Genomic DNA, 23,530 nt, shown 5'->3' on the forward strand with positions numbered 1-23,530 from the left:
CGGGGGCGTACGTGCTCGAGGCCGCGGACATGCTCAACGGAGCTTGCGATTGGTGGTGTGCGGTTCAGGTGGAGGATGGTAGCTACTAGTCCGGTACTACGTGGATCGGTGGATTGCAGATCACTGCTCAGGCAAGTTGTCAGCGTCCAGCGCTGAGCTTTATGACGATGGCAACCGCCGGCGTGCGACGCGGGCAAAGAAGGGGCGACCTTTTTCCGGTCAGCTAGCAGCTCGGAAAAAGGCCGTGCCACTACCTCTGTCAGTGCGCTGCTCGTATCGTGCATGCGCCGTATCGTCACGCGACCTGGTTCAAGTTCACGCCACGCACGCGACAAGCAAAGTCAAGCCACCGCGACAACGTGTACGTGCCTCGGATCTCTCAACCGTAAGTACGCTGCCGCTACGCGACCCAACCCTCGGTGGTCGGTGCCCCGACGACAAAGCACCTGCAACGACGCAGAAGCGACCCAAAGACTGCGAGAGAATGGAGATGTTTAGCACTCTAAAATTTAGCACCTATCACATGAGATGTTTTATACTAATTAAAAGTATTAAATATAAGCTAATTATAAAACTAATTGCACAGATGGAGTCTAATTCACGATACGAATCTATCAAACCTAATTAGTCCATGATTTGACAATGTGGTGCTACAATAACTATTTGCTAACGATGGATTAATTAGACCTAATAGATTTATCTTGCGAATTAGCTTGGTGTTCTGCAATTAGTTTATAATTAACTTATGTTTAGTTCTCCTAATTAGTATCCGAACATCCGATGTAATATTGCTAAAATTTAGCACTTGGTATCAAACACCCAGTGCATCAGACCCAACCGCCGTGCACTTGAGTTTGTGGAGCACTGGAGTCCATCCCCTTCGTGCACTTGCGTTTGTGCTCTGCTACATGGGCAGCAAAAGGCACGAGTACCGGTCAAAAAGCTCTAGCTTTTCCGATACGTGGCAGTACGACGGATGAATAGACGATCAAACCCCACGGGCAGGGGCAGCAGCATGGTTTGACTACTCGTGCCAGCTTGACTGAGGTTCTGTTTAGTTGCTCAATTTTGGATAATAGCACTGTAGTATAATGTAGTGTTTCGTTTGTATTTGTGAATTATTGTCCAAACATTGACTAATTAGGCTTAAAAAATTCATCTCGCAAAGTACAACAAAACTGTGCAATTAATTTTTGATTTTGTATACTAAATGCATGTACCGCAAGTTTGATGTGATGAAGAATCTTCTTTTTGCATAGTGACAAAGTTAGAATTTTGGGGAACTAAAATTCATCCACTCATTGGCAGAGCATGCAATGGCGTGTGCCGCGGAAAGGCGCGGTCTTTTCTTCCCAGCTGTGATCTTCAAGTCACCGCGCTTGCACTCAACAAAATTAAAACGCGCAGCCTGCGTCTTCTTGTTCTTGGCCCTATGTCCAAGTGGCGAAGCGACCTCTGAAGAGAATGCCAAGCGGACCACCGTGCTCGGTCTCGTCCTGTTCATCAATCATGCGCCGTCCGGCCTGGATATGAATTTCGCATGACCAACCCGATCGTATAGGATGCGGTCTCCCTCCATATGTGATTTCGATCGGACGACCGCTGAGTACGATATGAGAGTTTTTTAAACGAATTAGGCAAGAGAGTAACTAATTGTATTATACCAAACCAAGCAACTCAATTGAACTAGTGCAACTATAACATCGAGAGCAAAAATGGTTATATGGTATGACACTAATTTTCATGATGAAGATACTATTCTTGAATTTACCTACATTGTTGATCTGCTTAATTCATTGTTTTGCTGCGCAAAGTTAAAAACATTTGGTCCAGTATTTAGAAAATACAATACTGTATGATGCATGGAAGTATTTTTTTTAAAAAAAATATAAATATGCACACACAATTTGCATGCTTACATTTTTTTATATTTTCAAAAAATATTAAGCTGACTGAGTACTTTTTTTTTTGGCCGGGCCGAACCCAGGCCTGTACTGCTGTACATTTTAGACGGGCTTCTCAATGGCCGGAAGTTTGAATGGGTCCAACCACAAGAGGCCCCCGTTCCCTCCCTTCCGGCACAAGCCAGCTCCACCAGCCACCCGCCGCGGCCGGTCCATCCCCGGCCACCCTCCCTCCTTTTATACCCCGCCGTTTCCCTCCCCAGTCCGGCAGTCCCAACGCCATTCCCAGTTTCCCACCACCACCGCCCGGCCGGCCACCCGCATCCCTCCCCTCCGCCGCCCACCCGCCCGCAATGGCGTCCGCCTCCCGCGCCCCGACGCCGCTGCTCAAGGACGAGCTGGACATCGTCATCCCGACGATCCGCAACCTCGACTTCCTGGAGATGTGGCGGCCCTTCTTCCAGCCCTACCACCTCATCATCGTGCAGGACGGCGACCCCAACAAGACCATCCGCGTCCCGGAGGGCTTCGACTACGACCTCTACAACCGCAACGACATCACCCGCATGCTCGGGCCCAAGGCCACCTGCATCTCCTTCAAGGACTCCGCGTGCCGCTGCTTCGGCTACATGGTCTCCAAGAAGAAGTACATCTACACCATCGACGACGATTGCTTCGTGAGTGCCACCCTATCGCTCCGCTCCTCTCCTTTCCTTGTGATGATCCGAGATCTATGCTTCCCGTTTCCTCTGTTCTGTTGCGGGTGGTCTTGCCGTTATTGGGCTCCGATTTTGTGGGGATGGGGCCTCAGATCTGGTTAGGTATGTGACGGGTAAATACAGCGAGATCCTTGGGTTGTTTTCTTCGTGGGAATAGATTGGGTTGTGAAATTTGGGATACAATGCGTACCCGGAATGAGTATTGTGATGCAAATTTTTGACGTCTTTTCCGTTACCCGCCCTGTTTGTTATGGTCATACTGTCTTACTGTGATCTGGGTAGGTGGAACGTGGAAACCATATTTCACGTTTTTCAGATGATTGATTGATCTATCGGGCTTGATAGTGTCTCCTTAATCCTTGGAGTTCAGTTATGCGTATGGTGGCAAGACTTTTGATTTGTTTCACCTCTAAAAAAGCTTCAAGTATTGGATCTAGCCTCACTGCTTTGGCCCTGCATTGCGTCCAGTTGGAGGTTATACGAACTGGAATATGCGTTTGATCTTCGGTGTCTGCTAATTCAAAATGGCTGCTGGATAAATTGTATATATCGCCTTGCCGCCATATTTTGTCAGTTGTCTTAATGCATATGCATTTGTTTATGTTGCAGGGTCATGATCAGTAGACTGGGTAACTAGGGGACAAAAATGCTTATTGGACAATACTAAAGTAACAGTAGAGAGTTTTCTGGATCGCACCTTGCATAGTTTATTCTGAAGTTCTAAACATACATTGTGGTTGGAATGAACGGCATTATCCATGTAATCTTGGACCATGCTATCTTTTTTATTGCCATAAGCTTTTATTATGACCATAAATCATGCCTTTGCGCTAGAAATATAATGTAATGCTAGGTTGGAGCTACCAATGCCCTGAAATCACCACCACCTTGTGGACCAGGTCATCATCAAGCCTTGCATTACACTCCACCTTTTGTTTTCTCCTTGCATCGTTTCAACTCTGAAATACTGAAGGTCCTGTACGCTTAAGAACTCACTAAAGGAATATCTTGTAAAAGACAAAAAGGGGAACAGGAAACATAAGAAGTCACGTCTCAAGAGACATTTTAAGAATCTCTAGGGATTATCATTGGGGTAATAGAAAGGTTCCTATGGGGCTAAAATCTTGAAAGCGTTACTCTAGGGTCCCACCTGCTTGTAAAATAGTTTACTGGACCATTGGCTGGCTTATGATGTGGAGATTTATGGTAAAAACTTCTATATTCATTAATTTAGAAGCCAAATTTAAGAGCTTGGCTTTCTTTGAACTAGTATTTGTTTAGAAAACATTACTTGCATGAAAGAGAGGCCTACAGGCTACAGAATAGTTTTCTATGTTGGTTGGCAGGTGACACTAGCACATGTATATCCCTTGCAGTATATTTCATAGACTTGGAATGTGACTCCATTATTTTAGTCATCTACTCTGTACTTGTTAAATAGATTTAGGTATTGCTAATCCGTGCCAGGTCTTTCCTCTATTGTTTATCATTGGCTTGTCAGTGACCTGTTCTTTTTGCAAACTCGCAGGTTGCTAAGGATCCATCAGGAAAGGACATAAATGCACTTGAGCAGCACATCAAAAACCTTCTGAGTCCTTCAACTCCATTTTTCTTCAATACTCTGTATGACCCATACCGTGATGGTGCTGATTTCGTTCGTGGGTACCCCTTCAGCCTTCGTGAGGGTGTCCCAACTGCTGTTTCTCATGGGCTTTGGCTCAACATTCCAGACTATGATGCCCCTACCCAGCTTGTCAAGCCCCTTGAGAGGAATACTAGGTAAAGATGGTACCTTTCAGCAGCTTTCATCATTCTGGCAATCATCATCTTTTGCTAATCTGGTATTTATTTCCTGAAATCAGGTATGTGGATGCTATTCTTACAATCCCAAAGGGCACCCTCTTCCCCATGTGTGGAATGAACCTTGCATTTGATCGTGAGCTCATTGGTCCTGCGATGTACTTCGGTCTTATGGGCGATGGCCAGCCTATTGGTCGCTACGACGATATGTGGGCAGGATGGTGCACAAAGGTATTTTCTGTTATTTTCTTCAGAATTGATTGCTGTTATGCCTACAAATGCAACAAAATTAATCCATGGACATGCACAGTTGCTTAGTACTGGTTGCATTGTGCAAGCTAGTGAGTCTTACCAGTCCATGGACATTCTCTGTCTGGGGCAGTATCTTCGTACTGACTAAACCATGTCAATGTCTTCTCTGCTGGAACACAGGTGATTACAGATCATCTGGGCCTGGGTGTGAAGACTGGCCTGCCCTACATCTGGCACAGCAAAGCAAGCAATCCGTTTGTCAACCTGAAGAAGGAATACAACGGCATCTTCTGGCAAGAGGAGCTGATACCCTTCTTCCAGTCAGTTTCCCTTCCAAAGGAGGCCACCACTGTCCAGAAGTGTTACCTTGAGCTGGCCAAGCAGGTGAGGGCGAAGCTCGGTAAGGTAGATGGATACTTCAACAAGCTTGCCGACGCCATGGTCACATGGATTGAGGCCTGGGATGAGCTTAACCCCCCTAAGGGTGGAGTTGCCACTGCAAATGGCCCTCCCAAGAAATGAAAATGCAACATAGTCATACTGAAAGGAAATACTGTTTTGGTTAGCGCTGATGGACTGAGATCATTTGCTGTAACTTGAAAAGTTATCACCTCCCTGGAAAACTGTCTTTGGCGGTTTTAGGGTGTTTACATTTTTTTTTTCGTGTGATGCAACAACAGGTGTAACGTCGGAATTGGATTACCTTCAAATTAGAATAAAGTTACTGGCTATGCTATTGATCTTTACCCCCAGAATTATGTGGTTTGTCCTTATTTCTCATGTTCCATGTTTCTGTCTGTATGATGATATGCTCCAACTGCAAAATGGATCTGCCAAAGTTTGTCTTCTTGTGTAAAGGATTGATTGAAAAGACAGCCTAAAGTTGACTAGTTGCTTTCCATGTTTGTTACTGTTTGTTTCATGAGAGCACAGGTAACATGATCGGCATTAGCTGCAAAACAAAAGGTATCTTCGGCCACGAGCGTACGAGTGTGCAATGTCTGAATTCGTACTCAATTTGTGTCCCACATTTCCCTTTGATGATAGTTTTAGCGGTTGTGGCCTTGTGGGTGCCTTTGCTTACAAACAAAGAAACTAAAGATCAGTTGGAAGTTCAAAAATATATAAGATCAAGTGGTTTGCAAAAGCGAGCGATTCGACTGAGATAGATGCCGGCATGCCGCAGCTACAAAATCAATTCATGATTTACAAAGTGAACCAAAAAAATACTAAGTCGCCGTTGCCGGGGATCGAACCCGGGTCACCCGCGTGACAGGCGGGAATACTCACCACTATACTACAACGACTTGATTGATGTCTGGAAAGACTTAAAGCTACATATCTAAACTAACAAGATGACGCTCATATGATACAACACGACAGAGCCATACGAGTCGCTGACATGGGTTTTTTCACCCACAAACAAAACTTGAGGTTCCCGTCGTTGCCAACCTGGAAACATCGTTGTTGCCTTTTCTTCTTATTACCGAAAACGTGAGGTTTCCTTCCATTCAAGCATGATACCGAAAATGGCACGGGACGATAATGACACAGAATACGTGGAAATGACCATTCCGCTCCGTCCTTCGCATTCGAGGGACGCGCTGGTGCTGGTCCCCTGATTACCTGAATCTGCAGATTTCCCCTGAAAACTTGAAAAGCATAGCACGGAAAGTGCCCGCTGGTCTCTTGTGTGCCGGGGCCAAAAGGCGAGGGAGAAAGAAACACGTCGTAGACTCGTAGTGGTAGCCAGTGCGCTAGTGGCCATCGATGGATAATTGGATACAGATCCTATTTAGTTCCTTAGCACCATACAAAAAGAAGATTTCCCATCACATCAAACTTGCGGTACATGCATGGAGTACTGAATATAGACGAAATCAAAAACTAATTGCACAGTTTTATTGTACTTTGCGAGACGAATCTTTTAAACCTAATTAGTCAATATTTGAACAATAATTCACAAAAACAAACGAAATGCTACAGTTGCGCTACAGTAATTTTGGTTGTGCAAAGTTAAGCAGCTAAACAAGGCCATACTTTTCAGCTGCTGGCCATCGATGTATGTATGTATGTATATTTTTCAAACCCTGGCCACCAAAGCAAACAGCACCATTTTCAGCTGCTGCATGCTTGCCGTCCTGTGCTCCATCTCCATGTGCGGCGCTTTTCTCTGTTCGGTCACTGCAGCAGCCAGCATGCCTGCAGCTGCAGCACAAGCTGTCGCTGGACAGTGGACTGTGGCGTCGTCGTGGCGATACGGAATCGGGGGTGGGCCACCACAGACCCACAGCGTTGTTGCTGGAGGCCTTGCTGTCCGCGTCCTCGGCTGGGATTATCGTTCCTCGTCCGTTTCCTTTCCTGCGTGGCTCGCCGCTCGCGGCTCAGGCCGGACCGCCGTAGCGGGCGAGCGGCATGGGCTGGGGGCTGGGACTGGTACCTGGGAGACACAAAAACCGTCACACCACACATTGATACCTGACTACCTGGGCGAAACTGATTGGTTTCTGCATGCGCGCTCGCTGGAAACGCCGGGCCGCAGCCCGCAGCGGAAGGCCGAAGCGAAAGCAATGGGAAAAACTAGGATCGCGCCAGCGTAACCTGTACGGCCTGCTGTGACTTGGCAGGATGAAGTGGGGCTGCTACAGCCCATCCATTTTTATTTCGTTTCATGTTTAAAAATTATGATAATTTTCTAATAGAGTGTTCATTTTCAATTTCGTTTTCACCACTGTATTTCTTGTAACGAGATCTACAAAACAAGACCCATAATACATATATTTTAAAGTATTTTTTACACTATTAATTTATATTGAATGTACAACAGTTACTTATCATAAGTATGTAGTAACTTTGCTAGACGTATTTTTCACTCATGTTGTTTAGTTTTACGTGAAGTGTCTACGTAAGCTGCTGTATCGTTACTGTATGAGGTGATACTAGACATACTACATAAATCATTATATTGCTTGCATATAAGTTGTTCCAGTCCTTTGTACAATATAACACATTTATTACTAGATAAGTAGACATACAATATAAGTTGCTACATAGTCTCTATACAAGTTCAATACATTGTCTACACGTAACCTGTTACAATATCTCTACAAGAGTTGTCTCTTAGTATTTACATCAAATCTAATACATAAGTTGTTGCGCAGTTTCTACATAAGTAGCTACTAGACTTTAATATAAATTAATAGTCACGTAAAATAGTTTCAAAATATACCTAATGTGTATCTTTTTTTTAGATCTAGTTGCGAGGAATATAATGGTGCAAACAGATTTAAAAATAGACCGGTTAAAGAATATGCATCTACTTTTTATCGCTGACATCATCCCACGCATGGATTGTCCTTCCACTCGTATGTGTGATAAAATATTCCTTCTGCTGTTGTGCTTTAGTGTCTAGGTTGTGCTTTAGTATCTAGGGATAGGGTCTCGCGTTTTCCCTACGCGCCACTGGTCACGGGTTAGCCTGGACCAAAGTAATGCTGGCTTGGTTTTGGTTGGGCGGGGACGGGCATTGCATCATTGGATCAGGCAGTGGAAGGCTATGCGGCGGTGCGCTTGTGCGGCTGTGCTCGAGGAAACAAACCACGGGAGCGTGGTCGCATGGAGCCATGGAGGACTTCTATGGTGCACCATTGCATCGTTGCCAAAGAAACGTGGCTAGCATTTTTGTTTCTCTATCTATCTATTCATGGAGGGAAAAAAAAGTGAAAGACACAATTCCTGTACTTGTGTAAAGAGTGCAATCGTAAAAAAAAGAAGTATGCTTTTTAATATTTTTGTCGCAATTTTCAGCTCATATACATAGCATCATCCTTTTCTTTCCAAGGACACAATTGGGAACTTCTCTAAACGAGTGTTTCCAATACATGCACGTTCTTTTATGGATTGTGTTTTGCCTGCAAGTTACATACATACTTATCTTGGTGTAGATTATGTCGACCCTTTTTTTTTCATTTCTACAAGCACCACTATATACGGTTTGTCGACAAAGAGACCACGTCCTCATGGAAAATGACATCACATTTCTTTCCCTTTTTGATGTGCCATCTTTTGCAAAAGTCCATATTGGCATCCACAATGGTAGAAAAATGCTTGAAGCTTTAAGCTCTATTCACCATGCTAAAAAGTTCACAATTTACTGATTCCTATAAAAACCAAGCAATTTCATGTCCAGTAATTTTATCAATAATTTTTAGTATCTCCATTAATTTTTAATAGGCGTGTTAGGATTTTTAAGGATCTTTACCTGTGTAGTTCGATAGTATATCACTGATTGGTACAAAATGCCATATGAAAAGATCTTTGAAATAAGATTTATTAGTTGATCCAATTTATCATTAATAAGATTTGTATTTTTATTATTTCATGAACAAGTGGAGTTTTAGTGGGTTGATAGCAAATATGATTATATATATTAAAAAACATTTTGAATTTGGCCATACATTGAACATTGCATATGGTTTGACTAATTTTTAATTAAAATTATAAAGTCGACGTTTAAAACTTCTAATATAGTGCTAATTTTTAATTCGACTTCAGATAATAAAGAGGAAGAAAAAAAAAAGAAAGAAAGAGGGGGACACTCACTGATGTGCGGTCCCACACCCGTGTGGACCCATGAGTCAGTCGTCCGGCGGCTACGCCACGTGTCACTTGCCACCTCGCTCCCTTTGTACCCGACAGACACAGACCGGACCCTTGGAGCAAGGGAAACCATTTCTCACCGTGGAGCACGCTACCCAACCGCACACTCCTGGGCCTACACGGCACCCGACCAATCCCAGGCCTGGGCGCCACGGCGAGTTCAGGAGCACGGGTGCCCACGCTCGCCGGCCCCACGGTCCCACCTCGCCTGGCCCGTAATAACGATCCTTTACCCGATCCGACGGCCCAGATCGCTCCACGGCGCTCCGAAACCCAGACGTCCAATCAAAACACGACAACGCGGCTGGGGAAACCACCGTGGTTTCGGGATACCGCTCCCCTCCCCATCTAAAACCGCCGTCCCCCTTCCTCTTCCGAGCTCTTCATTCCCTGCGCACCACTCGAGTCGAGAGCCACCTGATCCTTCCTTCCCCGTCTTCCTCCCGCCCGACACGTCGCCCTCGCCATTGCCGCGCCGCGTGCGATCGGGAGAGGGTAGGCGGCGGAGATGGGGCGCGGGCCGGTGCAGCTGCGGCGGATCGAGAACAAGATCAACCGCCAGGTGACCTTCTCCAAGCGCCGGAACGGGCTGCTGAAGAAGGCGCACGAGATCTCCGTGCTCTGCGACGCCGAGGTCGCGCTCATCGTCTTCTCCACCAAGGGGAAGCTCTACGAGTACTCCAGCCATGAAAGGTACGTATACACGCTGCTTCGATCCCCTTGTCTTCCTGCCGGTTGCTGTGATCGCCCGCTTGGGGTTTGAGGGCGTTGGGTGTGCTTCGATGCTTGATTTGGGTTCTTAGAATTGTTTGTGGATGCATGCATGTTTGGTTATTTCGTGCTAGTTTTGTGCGGATTAATTCTGTTTGCACGGACGAGCTGAGATGGATCAACGATCGTTTTGGTTACTTTGATCGTTATTCGTTGATTCGCTTTCTGGTTATGTCGTATGTATATCTGCTGCTGATAGGTTGCTAGAAATTCGTTTCTGTGTAATCATCGGACTTGGATTTTGTCTGACCGATGCTGCCAGTGTTACTAAAGCGTAAGTGGTAAGAGTGGTGAATCGTGATTACTGATTAGCACATGCAAAGTAGGTCCCAAGCCTTGAGGTGAGTGGCTAGTATGAAGACTCAACTTGCAGTGGGGCAATAAGTCAGGATTATTTGATTCATAGATTCTGTGAAAATGAAATATCAGCTGCAAAATATAACCGAGATGTTGGTGGAAGTGCTCTGATTAGTGCTGATATTTTCATCATGCGATTAAACTCTTCAGTGTCAATTAGGAGCATTTGAGCATGTCTTCTGCAAAAGTAGACTGCTGCTTTTGTCTTCTGAAATGCATAATGGGGTGTTGTTTATCAGTATCAGCATATCTCGTTCCTTTGCTTCATTGTCCCTTGTATATGCAGCGATAGATGCATTTTGGCAATTTTCAGTTGGTCTGTGATACCCTGAACAAAATTCTATAGAAATAGCTGTTGCTACCATGTTGTAGAGATATCAGGAGAGCTGCAACTATTTATCTGAACATTCACAGAAACTTTCGAAGAACCATTTCACACATTTGTAGTGTCTTCGAGACATATGTATGCATCATATGCTAGTAGATTGCTTGTGTTACATATTTAGTATTACAAGTGGTATGCAAGGTGATAGTGTTATTTAAACATAAGTTCGATTTCCTGGTCCATATTTCAATACGCACTTCCAATTTTAGTCCCATTAGCAAGTAAACAACACAACTATGGTTACATGCATGAAAGGAATTGAAATGGATGCTTGATTGTAGAAATATGACCTTGTGTTGTTAAAAGTTAGATTCTATTAGAATAATTGCATGGGTACATGCCTTGTTCATGCAGCATATTCATATATAACTGATCCATTCAGGGGAAATGGTACTAACATTTTTACTTTTCCCATAGTGTTATTATCTGTACTCTCTAATGATGTACAAGAAACTTGAGTGTTTCAACAAGAAATAGCACGTTTAGCTTTTGCATACAAGTGACATGTGCTGGTGTTAAAATGTAAACTTGAGAGATGTTATATCTCGAATCATGGCAAAATAATATTCATTTCCTTTTGTTTTATAGAAAGCTCATACAAAAAGCTTCCTGAAACTACTGGTTACCAGTGGTGACGAGAATGCATGTAACGTTGGGTTCCAAATATTCAACATCAACATCGTCCTTTCAGTCCCAAGCAAGTTGGGGACTTGGGGTAGGCTAGTTCCAAATATTATATAAGAAAATTTTATTTATGATGATATAATATGGTTTAAGCTATAGCCATTTTAATCTATTTGTCATAAAAAATGGTGTTGCTGGTTACACATACTAGTTTGAATCGAAAACATCAATAGATTCCAAAAAAATCACCATACTGCTAATGTACAATAACAAGTATTTACAGACTGCACCATTCTATTCCTACTAAAAAGGTTGGTGCTAAGTCTGTAAACGGTTATATCCACCTGATTATGGACAAAGCAATGAGAGATTTTGTTTGCATAAGTAGCTTGCTACATTTATGTGCTCATGACATGTTCTCTGATTCTAAAACACCCTTTCTGAGTTCACATTTGGACTATGAAGCACCCTGACTTCATTGAGTAACCACCTACTTATCTGTGCATGTGATGACAAACGTTCTTCCAACCATGCTTGCATCTAGTTATACATGTTATTCGTGGTTAACTGCCAAATGTTCTCTGAAACTTTGGGATCAGGAGAAAATGCTCATATGTCTGTTGCACTTAATAAATTTGTAAAAAATTAATCCTGTGTCATCTTGAATATTGTGCGTTGTGAATTCTTTTGCAGTTTTGTCACACAAGATTTAGGATGTACTGCACCTAGTAATATAAAGGTGCAAAAAGAAAAAGGAAATCGTCTGATTATATTATGTTCAAACAAGACATCAACGTTTTCTGCTGAAGCATGACATTTCTACTTGCAGCATGGAAGGCATTCTTGAGCGTTATCAGCGTTACTCATTTGAAGAAAGAGCAGTACTTGATCCAAATATTGGAGACCAGGTATAATTATGAAATATCCGTATTTATCAGAGAACTATTATTCCAGTAAAATCAGCATGTTACCTGTATTGATAGCAATCCCGTTTATACCAGGCAAATTGGGGAGATGAATATGGCAGGTTAAAATCCAAACTTGATGCACTTCAGAAGAGTCAAAGGTATTGTAGGCTTGCTCAAGAAGATCCTTATTCTGTTTACAAACGCCTACTGACTTACTGTTTGTATCTTTTCTCAACTGAAGGCAACTGTTAGGAGAACAACTAGACTCACTGACCATAAAAGAACTCCATCAACTGGAGCAACAACTAGACAGTTCTCTGAAGCATATAAGATCAAGAAAGGTGAATCAATTGGGTTCAAGTTGCTGCTGCTGTGCACAACTAATTTGGTATATTTACTAATTTTTTAGTGAAATTATATTATAATAACATTATTTTTTTTCTTGGTGCAGAATCAGCTCATGTTCAATTCAATTTCTGAGCTCCAGAAAAAGGTTAGTTACAATCCTTTAGATTCCCTTCTACCTTGCACGCTGCATGTGTAACATAGCCACTAGGGAAAGTTGTTGCTATGAGCACACCTTGCTAGAATTCGAGGAAGGAGAGCAAACTTTCAGCCTCATAATCATACACATGTTTCAGTAAGATTAATGTATTTTGATTTAGTTCAACATTCACAATCTGCTGTTACCTCTCATTTGTTGTGCTTAAATATATCTTACTTGATCAGCATTCACAATTTGCTGTTACCTCTCATTTGTTGTGCTTAAATCTTACTTGAACATCTGATTTTTCAGCGTTCATAATTATAAACATTAGGTAATGCAACTGCTGCAGAATGCTCTAAACCAGAATCAAGTTTTGTCTATAGGAGTCTCATTTTTAATCAATGGAAGATTTGAATCTGTGTATCAGGTGGGATCAGCCTAAGATATTTTCAGGAAATGCAAATTGGTTTTGAAGTGAGAGGCAAGCGAATGATAACCATTGCATTAAGGAAGAGAATGGGATGTATTAGTAAGGGGTTTGGGTTTGACTGTGAAACTGATCTCCAGTGCATGCTTTAGGAGCTTAGTATTCGCTACTCCTTACCATGAAATAGTGAAAAAGAGTCTGGAAAGGACAATGCAAAAGAAAGCACTAATCTGTCAGCATTTCAGCAGACTAGTGGTGGTAGTTGTATCTAGTCTGGCAGCAAAACCTGTATCAAATTCCTGAATGCTGATAATATTTCTGGTGACAGCATCTACAATCAACTATCTTCCTTTGTGCAGGAGAAATCGCTTACGGATCAAAATGGTGTCCTGCAAAAGGTAGAGATTCCTTTCTTATCTACCAGAGTGCAACAAATTTAGTCTAGGAGGCCAGACTTAACTGTATTTAAAACAGCTCATGGAGGCGGAGAAGGAGAAAAACAATGCTTTAATGAATACACACCTCCGGGAGCAGCAAAATGGAGCATCAAAAAGCTCGCCATCACCACCACCGTCAACAGTTCCAGATTCCTTGCCGACTCTAGATATTGGGTATCATACTTCCATCGACTTCACTCTTCTGCACACCTTCATTATTTTTAGTAAAGTTCTTTCTCCTGAGGCCATAGTACGTTAGCTGATGGACTATGCTGTTAGTCCATTAAGCATACCTGAAACCAACTTTCTGGTTTCACCTTGCTATTTCTACCTAAACCTGTCATGGTACTGATATTACACGCTTACCAGTACTGCATAATTACTCTGTACCACTCATCCTTGCCATTTTAGGCCATGCCAACCTAGAGGAACAGGAGGGGAGTCTGAACCTGAACCGATTCCTGCTCAAGTAAACAGCGGCAAGCTGCCACCATGGATGCTCCGCAGTGTCAATAACAGATGAGCTCTTTCTGATGCGGTTTTGCGGCTGAACTCGAAGGCAACACACTGCACCAACAAACACCCTTCGGTGACCCAGGCATCCACCGCAGAGCGATCCATCTCGATCCAGTGATGGATACCGGCATAGTCACTAATAAGATCAGGTCTCATCAAATGCTTTACAGGGTGAATGAAGTCTGGAGCACCTCTGCACCAGTATATTGCGTTTTGTTCTTGCGTCTACTGTCTCACTCCTTTTTTTTCTCTGATCAACAAGCTCGGTGTACATCTAAAAAGAGAAGCTCGGTGTAGCTTGTGGTTGGAGATTCTACCGCTATGTTTGTTTCCTCTGTCCTGTGTAGGCTTTAACGGAGATGTATGTTGTATCAGTTGTGATGTTTCTTGCGTTTTTCCAAAACAGAAGGCTCTTGTCCCCGAAAGTGTGGAGTCCCGGTCAAAGTGTTAAATGCATAATTTGGTACTTCCTTCGTTTCAAATTGTAAGTCATTCCAATTTTCTTAGAAAGTCAAAGCATCTTAAGTTTGACAAAGTTTATACAATAAAATACTAATATTTATGATACCATATAAGTACCGTTAAATTTTTCATTAAATATATTTTCATAGTATATCTATTCGGTACCATAAATCTTTATAATTCTCTTTATAATTTTGATCAAACATAAAATAGTTTGACTCTTCAAGAAAATTGGAATGACCTACAATTTGGAACGGAGGGAATATCTTAACCGCATGAATTCTAATCATATCTATGATGATCAAATACCCTCAATCTAATAACATGCTCGCTGAAGATGAAAGCTGATGCATGAATCTTAAGATAAAAGGGTTTAGAAAAGGCATGCCTTTAGAAAATATAGTACTTTCACAGCTGCACCCTTTACAAATTGGTGGGTTTATGTGAGAAGTTCTCACTATTTATAGCCTTATAGGCGTTCTAAGTAGGCCCTTTGACAGTCAGATACCAAGCAAGCAATAGCATCATGCCATCATGTAGTACTGGCGTCATATTCGTTGCTCACCCTCCACTGACTCTTCATGAGTTCTATCTGCACGACGACTGATACACACTTTCTTCAGTTTGATTTGATCTATTGAGATTTGGATTAGTTGCAGCATTGTTGTCTCTTTTTGCCTGGATAGTGCTTTACTTTGGAGCCATATGTTTAACGAATAATTGCTTCGGTCTAGCGGCACTAACTAATTAGGGCAGGGGTCTCCATAGAATTCCAAATTGTACCTGAAAATGAAGCATTTTTTTTACCACATGCATATTCTCTTCCACTCAATTCGTGCCCTACCTTTTCTTTTCTGAGTTTCTGACCGTTTTAGTGATTGTGGCCTTGTTTTGGGTACCTCTTCGACCAACTGGATGTAGATTTATCGATTCAAAATCTCTCTTCCACCGAGTACAATATATTGTCAAGCCTTTCACTCAAACTCTAGCCCTCCGATGATCATCTCCTCTCCCGGCCCCAGGAGCTCCAAGCCTCCAACACTGGCAATCCTTTGTGCCAAACTGGGGTCGGCCTACAACAAATAATTGACCATGTCCACCTCCTTTAACCTTCGATCATACTCCTTCGTATCGAAATATTTATCGTTGTTGACTTTTTCCTGTAGCATTTGACCATTCGTTTTATTCAAAGATTTATTTAAACATACGAAAATATAAATATAAGTCATGATTAAAATACCTATAATGGTAAAGTAAGTCACAAACAAAATAAATGATACTTACATAATTTTTTAATAAGATGAATGGTCAAACGTTGTGACCTTGTTAACAACGACAAATATTTTGATACATCCTAGTAATGAACGGAAAAACATATGCTACACAAATAATTGACAGAACAAACTCGTAGTGATAACATGTTGCATGCACACTGACCATGCCTGGACCTCTAGTAGATCAACAACTAAAAAGCACTCAGAATCCCGTGATCCTTATACGGCAGTTCTTCCTGGTTATACACCAGTAGTGCCAGAGATTACGGTGGCTGGTGTCATAGAAAGTTAGCCCAGCGAGCTTTGGTTGCGAGAGCCGGTTGATAATGATACTTCATACCTTTTCCCTGTTATAAAAGAGAAAACTGTCACTATTGGTACAATGATGCATGGTGGATTCTTCGTGGCAATTTGTGTTACCTTTCCCCGCGTAGCCCCCTACAAGTGGTCGTCTCTTTTTTACTTTTATTTAAAAAAACATTATTATCATACAATAATTTGGTCCTTTGTCGAGCACCCCACACAGTTACAATATAATAAGGACATGTCCAACAATGTAGACAATTGTTATTTACAAGTACATTGAATGTCACACACAAATAGCAAAACATAACACTTGTACAATAACTTAACTAAGTTGTCTATGTACTATTTATATCATGCACGGATACATGAATCATGGTGATCAAGTGTATCTTTGATCTTTATATATCATTGTTGCTTGTTTTAAAGAATACATGTTGTATGTTTTGTTAAGTGATAATTACATGAATTAGAAAAATATGAAAAATAGTTGAAAAGATTGTAGTACCCATTATCCTTATCCTTTCCTCAGTTCCATTGGCGGAGCTTGAAGCAAAATTGAGAGGGGCTAACAAAGAATGGAGGGTGAATAACACCAAGAAAAGGGGGCTAATTTTAGGCTTAGCTAGCAATTATACCTAACATCTGCTAACTTTACCAAGATATTGCAAAATTTAAGGGGGGTCATGGCCCCTACTAGCCACTCCGTCAGTGCTCAGTTCCTCTATTATGTTTCATGTGAGGTTCTTTTGAGTCTCTTGATCGTCTCTTCGTGTCTCTCCCTCGCCCCTCACATACGGCATTGCACATGATCGGCGACGCGAGGCCATATGCAGCCGGTCCAGTGAACGACTAGGTGCTACTGAGGCCAGCAGGCAACAGGCTTGCACGAGTCAGCTTATTGTATTATATAATCCTATGGATTGTCAATAGTTTGTTACTGTAGTACTATATCCGTTCTTAAACATGTTTAATGCTACTGATTCTTTATTCATTTGACTGTTCATCTTTTCTACAAATATTTATACAATTGGATAGATGTACAAATTGATTAAACAATACTTTTGATCATTTAATTTATTTGACTAAGTTATTGAATGACTATTATATTACTGATCATTAAAAGTTGTTCTTAATTTAAAGTTTGAAAAAAAATCAATATCCTATAATTGGATCAATCTCAGTGGAGGTGTCATAAGGGGTTTCATGGCAATAAATTGTTAGACACATCAGCATATTTGCTGACTTGGCAGGATTTTTATGAAGGGAGAGAAAAAGAGAGTTTCATGGTCATGACACTCCTCAGGCACAGCCACCAAGTCTCATGAAACTGGATGAAACCCCACTAAGACCATTCTCAATGCAAAGTTTCATATTCATGTTTCCAATAATGCCACATAAGCAACAATGTATTTAGTTCATTGATGAAATAGCTCATACAATGCATAGTTTCATATCTTTTGTTGTTTTCAAGGCTACATGCAAGACACAAAGTTCTAGGAAACAGTGTACACATGGTTTCATCCCCATGAAACTACTTTCTTCTCTCATCTCATCAATAGTGTGCCATGTCATCAAAATTGCTTAGGTGGCAACTCATTTATTATCCATGAAACTCCCATTGAGAATGGCCTAAGACCATTTTATTTCATCCCATGACACATCTGATCATAATATCATTGAAGAATTAAATGCTGCAATATGTCTATGAAATTGTGCAATGAAACTGTGCATTGAAAATGATATTTCATTCTATTGAAAAGTTGACATGACAATCTTGTTAATAGTGTGATGAAATTATACATTAAGACTGAATAGTATAATGAAATTACACATTAAGACTCGCTTTTAATGGAGTATATGCAAAACAAACATGACCTTGAGAGTAAGCATTTGGTAATCGATTGGTATGGAGCATTGGAGCGCGAGAGGAATTGCATGGGGAACGTGAGCTCATGAAACCCGAGAGTGACTTTTTCTTTGAGTAAATTAATGTGCATATGTGTTCCTATACACCATACGAAATAGCGGGCTATAGCGAGACTATAGCGATTGATGCTAGCTGCCGCTACAACATTATTATATTAATTAACGGGCTATAACGGCGCGCTATAGCGGAGCTCGACGCTAAATCCCGTAGCCTGCTATTTTGTACATTGCTATACACTCAGCAGCGCGGAAGCACACCGCTCCACTCACTTTCACTTGAGAGAAGCGCTGCATCTGGCATGGCCATCGTTGAGACGGCAGCAAGGAAGCTCCTGCATGGCGGCGCCATCGCCCAAGGCGTCGCCGACGTGGGCGGCATCAGCTTCGGCCTGTGGGATCTGGTCACGGGCTTCTTCTCCAACATCCTATCTTACCTCTTCGCCGCTCTCGTGGGCACCGCCCACCTGCTCGTCCTGCCGCTGGAGCTGCTCTGGCGGTGGCTCGTTACCGTCGTCGTCGCCGCCGCGGGCGCCATCACCTCAGGCCTCGATGGCCTGTGGCAGCACGTCACGGGCTTCTTCGTTGGGATCTTCGCCGCCCTGGCGGGCGCCCCCCACCTGCTCGTTCTCCCGCTAGAGAAGCTCTGGCAGTGGCTTGTCACCAGCGTCGCCGACGCCGCGGGCACCATCAGCGCCGGCCTGGACGGCATGTGGCAGCACGTCACGGGCTTCTTCGCTGGGATCTTCGACGCCCTGGCGAGCTCCCCCCACCTGCTCGTTCTCCCGCTAGAGAAGCTCTGGCAGTGGCTCGTCATCGCCGCCGCCGACGCCGCGGGCGCCATCAGCGCAGGCCTCGACGGCATGTGGCAGCACGTCACGGGCTTCTTCGCTGGGATCCTCGTCGCCTTGGCGGGCGCGGCCCACCAGTTCGTCCTGCCATTAGAGACGCTCTGGCAATGGCTTGCCACCACCACAGCCGACGCCGCCGGCGCCATCAGCTCCGGTCTCGACGGCCTGTGGCAGCTCGCCACGGTATTCTTCCCCGGAATCCTGGCCCACCTCTCCGCCGCTGTCGCGGGTGCGGCCCACGAGCTCGCCCAGCAACTAGGGTCGCTCTGGCACTGGCTCCTTACCAACGTCGCCGACGCCGCGGGCGCCATCAGCTTCCACCTCGACGGCATGTGGCAGCTCGTCACGGGCTTCTTTCCCAAGATCTTCGCCGCTCTGGCTGGCGCGACCCACGAGCTATCGCAGAAGCTAGACGAGCTCTGGCAGTGGCTCCAGGCCGCCGCACTCCCGTTCGTGCTCGGCGTCGCTGTGGTCCTCCTGCTCGTGGCGCTCGTCAGGTTCTGCGGGTCGACCCTGCACGCCGTCGTACGCCATTTGCTTCCTCGGGCTCGGCCTGTACTGCATCGCCATGGCCGTCGGCAGGGCGGTCGCCTGCGTCGGCAGGGCGGTCGCCTGCCTCCTACCTGCCTGCGCGCAGTGCCTCCGTTTCTGCGCCGTCGCCACCATGAAGGCCCCGGGAGCCGACGGCATGCTGATATCGCGCGCCGCGTTCGTGGCGAACCCGGCGCTCTACTTCCTGCTCCTGCACGCCGCTGGGCCCGTCGTGGCCTCCGCCGTCTTCTGCACGGTAACCGTCGCCAGGATCGCTGCCGCGCCTGTCGCCGCTCTTTTCCGCGGCCCCGTCGAATGCGCGTAGCGAGCACTGAGCAGCGCGATCAAGAAATTATCTATTGCATCATTGCTCTGCCAATGCAGTACTTGGTTTGCTATACTAGGCTCAATGATCTTTCAAAAATATGCTCTGCATATGGGCCAAATCGAATATCAGATTATCACTCGCTAAATCGGGGCCGGTCCGAGGCGGGTTCAGATTCGTGGACTAATTTTTAATTCGAGTTGTTTGGATACTAATTGGAAGGACTAAACGTGAATAAATTAAAAAACTAATTGCATAAGTCGAGGCTAATTCGCTATACAAATCTATTAAACTTAATTAATTCATGATTAACACATATTTACTTTAGGCTTAATAGCTTCGTCTTGTGAATTAGTCTTCATTTATGCAATTGATTTTGTAAAGCCTATATTTAATCCTAATTAGTATTTAAATATTTCCTGTATCAAAGGGGCTGGAAACTCAGTTGAGTTCCTGTCGTCGGCTTAAAAAAAAATTGGACAATGCAAACCAGAAAGTTGTATTTATATGGGACCAAAGGAATTTATTTTACAAGCAAGAAAAAACGAAATGGATAGCTTAGGAGTTAAGCCAGACAGAGCTGCAGTATGCAAACAAAAATCTTTTTTTCCTTTTAAAATAGAATAAAGCAGTCACTCCACTCCATAGTACAATGATGCACAGGCCGATTCTCTGCGCCATCGATTATTACCTCCTTTATTTTATATTGTCTCGCAAGTGGTTCCTTCGTCGAGCCAGAGCGACAGTGTCACAATTCACAAACACAAAACGCCCCTCTCCGCGAAGCTGCGAGCGACGCCATGGCTTTCCCAGCAGGGACTCCGGCGAGGAAGCTGCTCCTACCTGGAATCTCCGCCAAGGCGGGAAGCGTCGCCGTCGGCTTCGACCTCGACGGCGCCGTCGACTTCTTCTCGGGCCTGTGGCAGCTTGTGAAGGCGAAGGCCGCGGAGATCCTCGCCTACCTCGCCACCCTCTTCTCGGCGCTCGCCAAGAAGGTCGACGAGCTCCTCCCGCCGGATACCCGCTCGGAGACGCTCCGGCAGTGGCTGCACGTCGCCGTCACCGTGGTGCTACCCGCCGCCCTGGGCGCCCTCGTGCTCCTCTGCGTCGCCCGCTGCTGCTGGCGTTGCTGCTGCGCCCGCAACAGGGCCCCTAGAGGCCGCCTGATGGTGGCGCCAGGGCGCGGCGGCGCGCGCATGCCGCGGGACGTGTTCGAGGACGACCCCCGGCGCTACTTCCGCGACCTCCGCGCCAGGAAGCCCCTCGTGTACTAGCGCGTCCGCACGTATACGTGCGTTCGTGTATACGTACGGTACGAGAGTCCGAGATAGGGCGTATGTATATGTGTATGTGTATGCACGGCTTGATGTGTCCGTACGCGACTGTGATGTCGTAGTCTTGTGCATCATATTGTACTGCGCGTGTAGTTGGCATTATTGGTAATGAACGAGTCACCTCGCGTTATGTACATTCATGTGCCGTTGCATAGCAACACAAGCTGCACGATCGAGTTCGATCCACTACTTGAAAAAGACTAAAAGCGTACCCTGCGTGGTGCTTGCTTTGCTCGAATCTGGATGGGTATGGGGAGCACCAGCCATCAGCCAATTGGAGCGAGTTGCTTCAGCATTCTCACGGCCGGGCCGGCCCCAGTTGGTGGCCGGGTACAGGCGACAGTGCCCTCGAGCTGTCGACGGTGGGTACCCAGTAGGACCTTCTTTTCCTTTGGGCGACATGATTCTCGTTGCTGTTGGTAGTCAAGGTCGTCGTACCCTCTCGTCGCAAATGTAAACATAGGCTAGGGCTGCTACTGCGCTAATTTAGCTGTTGATGCGATGGTTTACTTCGGTGGAGAGGGCAGAAGTACCTGACGATATGTCGTTGGAGAACAAGATCATTCCGCGGTGCTCCCTCCATTATAAAAGATAAGTTATCTAACAGATTTTAGAGCATATTAGTAAGTGGTAAAATAACTTTGATTGTCTCTATTTATTAGCCATAATTGACTCTAAACACGCACATGCACACATGGCAAATTGAGTACAACAAATTATTTTTTGACAAATGGCAAATTGAGTACAACAAATTATTTTTTGACAAATTTCAAATCATAGAATGATTTATTTTTTTGAAGAGGTATGTAAAACTGGTGACCTAAAATCAATTTTAAGTATATATGAGAGAGAAGATTTTCATAAAAAATTTGCCAATGAAATCAGATCCGCTGTTCTTCTGCATGCACTTAGCGAGTTGAGAAGGAATGACGAGGGAATCACGCGTGCAAAACCGACGAGGAGGGTAGGGTGTAACAACTCTACCTTAATTAGGTGTAGTTAAACCTAAAAAAGTCATTAGTCACTAAGAAGAGGAAGTGAAATGTCAATTGCCCATAAAAAAGCTCTTTTTGGAGTTAAATAGGGAACTTGAGATTTTATATACAAACTTGAATTTTTGTCCAAATAGAAGTTGTAAAACTTTTAATTTCAAACAACTTTTTTGATAGCACTTTGGCTAATTTGGAGTGGGAGAAGGTAAAAAAGAAGAATCAAATCAGGAGTACATCGAAATCCTACAAATGACCTAAGTCCTGGTATTCATGTTTTTCCTCAACTTTGCAACCTGTTATCTCACAATTCTATATCTAAACTCGAGTCGAACCCCTAATAAAAGTTGTAGTGCTGCGAGTGTGTTGCAACTTTGTTATACTGTCCCAAGGCTAATTTACAACCAAACCTGTTCAAAAGCTCAGTCAAAGTTACTCAAAACAGTCAAACCAGCACAAATGCATTTCTGCGCTAAGTCTGGTAGAACGTCCAGAGCGTGCAGCTTGTCAAGCCTGTTCCTCCTAAAAGTTGAACTGAGCTCGAGAAAAGTCCCTAATAGAAGTTGAAGTCCTAAGTTCAAGGAACAATTGCTTCAATAACACCCTTGCCTAATTCAAATCCCAAACCTCTCAAAAGTTACATCAAAACTGCTGAAATGCCTAAGTCCGAGAGGAGCGCGTTCCTGCCGACTTTGGAGCCTAGTAACTTCAAATCCGTTTCATTTTTGAGAAAACTCTTTTTGTAAAACTTGGAGCTGGACACTAGGGCTACATGTTTTACTTTTGGAGTTTCACAAGTTCTTTTGAAAAGTTTTTAGCAAAAGGCCCCAAACCCGGCCCTTTTGGCCTGCCCTGAGGCGCACCCCGCCCCAGCGCGCGCCCAGAACGCGCCCGCACGTTTGCCTGTGCGCCGCCCGCTGTGTGGCCTCTGCTCACTGGCGGCTTGCCGCCGGCCAACCCCTGGCCCAGACTCGACAGGACGGTGAGCTCTGGCTAACCAATCAAGCGGTGTGCCTATCTCTCCCACCTGCGCTCAATCTCCTCCACCCAACCGCGCGCCGAGCTTCGCCCCTCCGCTTGCGCCACGCCGCTGCCACCCGCTGGCTCCGCGCCTTCGCCCAATGCGCCACCACGGCAGCGACTCGACGGTGCTAGGGCGAGATTTGACGAATTGGGGAAAAAATTTCTGGGTAAAGTGGGGGTAAAGGCTCCTGATACCAATTGTTATGATCTCAACAGGATTGGAAGGGGAATTTCGGATAGAGAGCAAGAATATGGGACAGGGAATG

At 44.4% G+C, this 23,530-nt stretch overlaps 3 protein-coding genes, 1 non-coding gene and 1 pseudogene across 4 annotated transcripts; 4 read left to right on the forward strand and 1 right to left on the reverse strand.

Annotated features, from left to right (window-relative positions):
- The first annotated feature begins 2,186 nt into the window (after positions 1–2,186).
- On the forward strand, positions 2,187–5,433 carry LOC101775889 (UDP-arabinopyranose mutase 3). Its single transcript, XM_004958190.4, has 4 exons — positions 2,187–2,581; positions 4,152–4,402; positions 4,486–4,654; positions 4,856–5,433. The coding sequence occupies exons 1-4, from the start codon at positions 2,258–2,260 to the stop codon at positions 5,195–5,197; spliced, it is 1,086 nt and encodes a 361-aa protein (XP_004958247.1). The 5' UTR covers positions 2,187–2,257; the 3' UTR covers positions 5,198–5,433.
- Positions 5,434–5,910: 477 nt separating this feature from the next.
- TRNAD-GUC lies at positions 5,911–5,982 on the reverse strand. The gene has a single exon. It is a non-coding gene; the product is annotated as a tRNA-Asp (tRNA).
- Positions 5,983–9,708: 3,726 nt separating this feature from the next.
- LOC101776296 (MADS-box transcription factor 18) lies at positions 9,709–14,728 on the forward strand. Its single transcript, XM_004958191.2, has 8 exons — positions 9,709–10,027; positions 12,301–12,379; positions 12,473–12,537; positions 12,621–12,720; positions 12,831–12,872; positions 13,653–13,691; positions 13,768–13,904; positions 14,142–14,728. Exons 1-8 carry the CDS (start codon positions 9,843–9,845, stop codon positions 14,251–14,253), a joined length of 759 nt encoding a protein of 252 aa, XP_004958248.1. The 5' UTR covers positions 9,709–9,842; the 3' UTR covers positions 14,254–14,728.
- A 3,487-nt stretch (positions 14,729–18,215) lies between these two features.
- LOC101776694 lies at positions 18,216–20,219 on the forward strand (annotated as a pseudogene).
- Positions 20,220–20,423: 204 nt separating this feature from the next.
- Positions 20,424–21,409, forward strand: LOC101777108. The gene has a single exon (XM_004958192.4). It carries the CDS (start codon positions 20,719–20,721, stop codon positions 21,190–21,192), a length of 474 nt encoding a protein of 157 aa, XP_004958249.1. The 5' UTR covers positions 20,424–20,718; the 3' UTR covers positions 21,193–21,409.
- Positions 21,410–23,530: the final 2,121 nt, after the last annotated feature.

Source organism: Setaria italica, chromosome II, assembly GCF_000263155.2.
Source record: "Setaria italica strain Yugu1 chromosome II, Setaria_italica_v2.0, whole genome shotgun sequence".
In the NCBI taxonomy this organism is placed as follows: Eukaryota; Viridiplantae; Streptophyta; class Magnoliopsida; order Poales; family Poaceae; genus Setaria; species Setaria italica.

Bases quoted from the DNA above. Each gene is read 5' to 3' on its own strand.
- LOC101776296 (XM_004958191.2), top strand. From the start codon at position 9,843: ATGGGGCGCGGGCCGGTGCAGCTGCGGCGGATCGAGAACAAGATCAAC. The intron at 12,538-12,620 runs GTATTGTAGGCT...TCTCAACTGAAG, and splicing joins GCACTTCAGAAGAGTCAAAG to GCAACTGTTAGGAGAACAAC. The intron at 12,873-13,652 runs GTTAGTTACAAT...TCCTTTGTGCAG, and splicing joins TTTCTGAGCTCCAGAAAAAG to GAGAAATCGCTTACGGATCA.
- LOC101775889 (XM_004958190.4), top strand. From the start codon at position 2,258: ATGGCGTCCGCCTCCCGCGCCCCGACGCCGCTGCTCAAGGACGAGCTG. The intron at 2,582-4,151 runs GTGAGTGCCACC...GCAAACTCGCAG, and splicing joins CCATCGACGACGATTGCTTC to GTTGCTAAGGATCCATCAGG. The intron at 4,655-4,855 runs GTATTTTCTGTT...GCTGGAACACAG, and splicing joins GGGCAGGATGGTGCACAAAG to GTGATTACAGATCATCTGGG.
- LOC101777108 (XM_004958192.4), top strand. From the start codon at position 20,719: ATGGCTTTCCCAGCAGGGACTCCGGCGAGGAAGCTGCTCCTACCTGGA.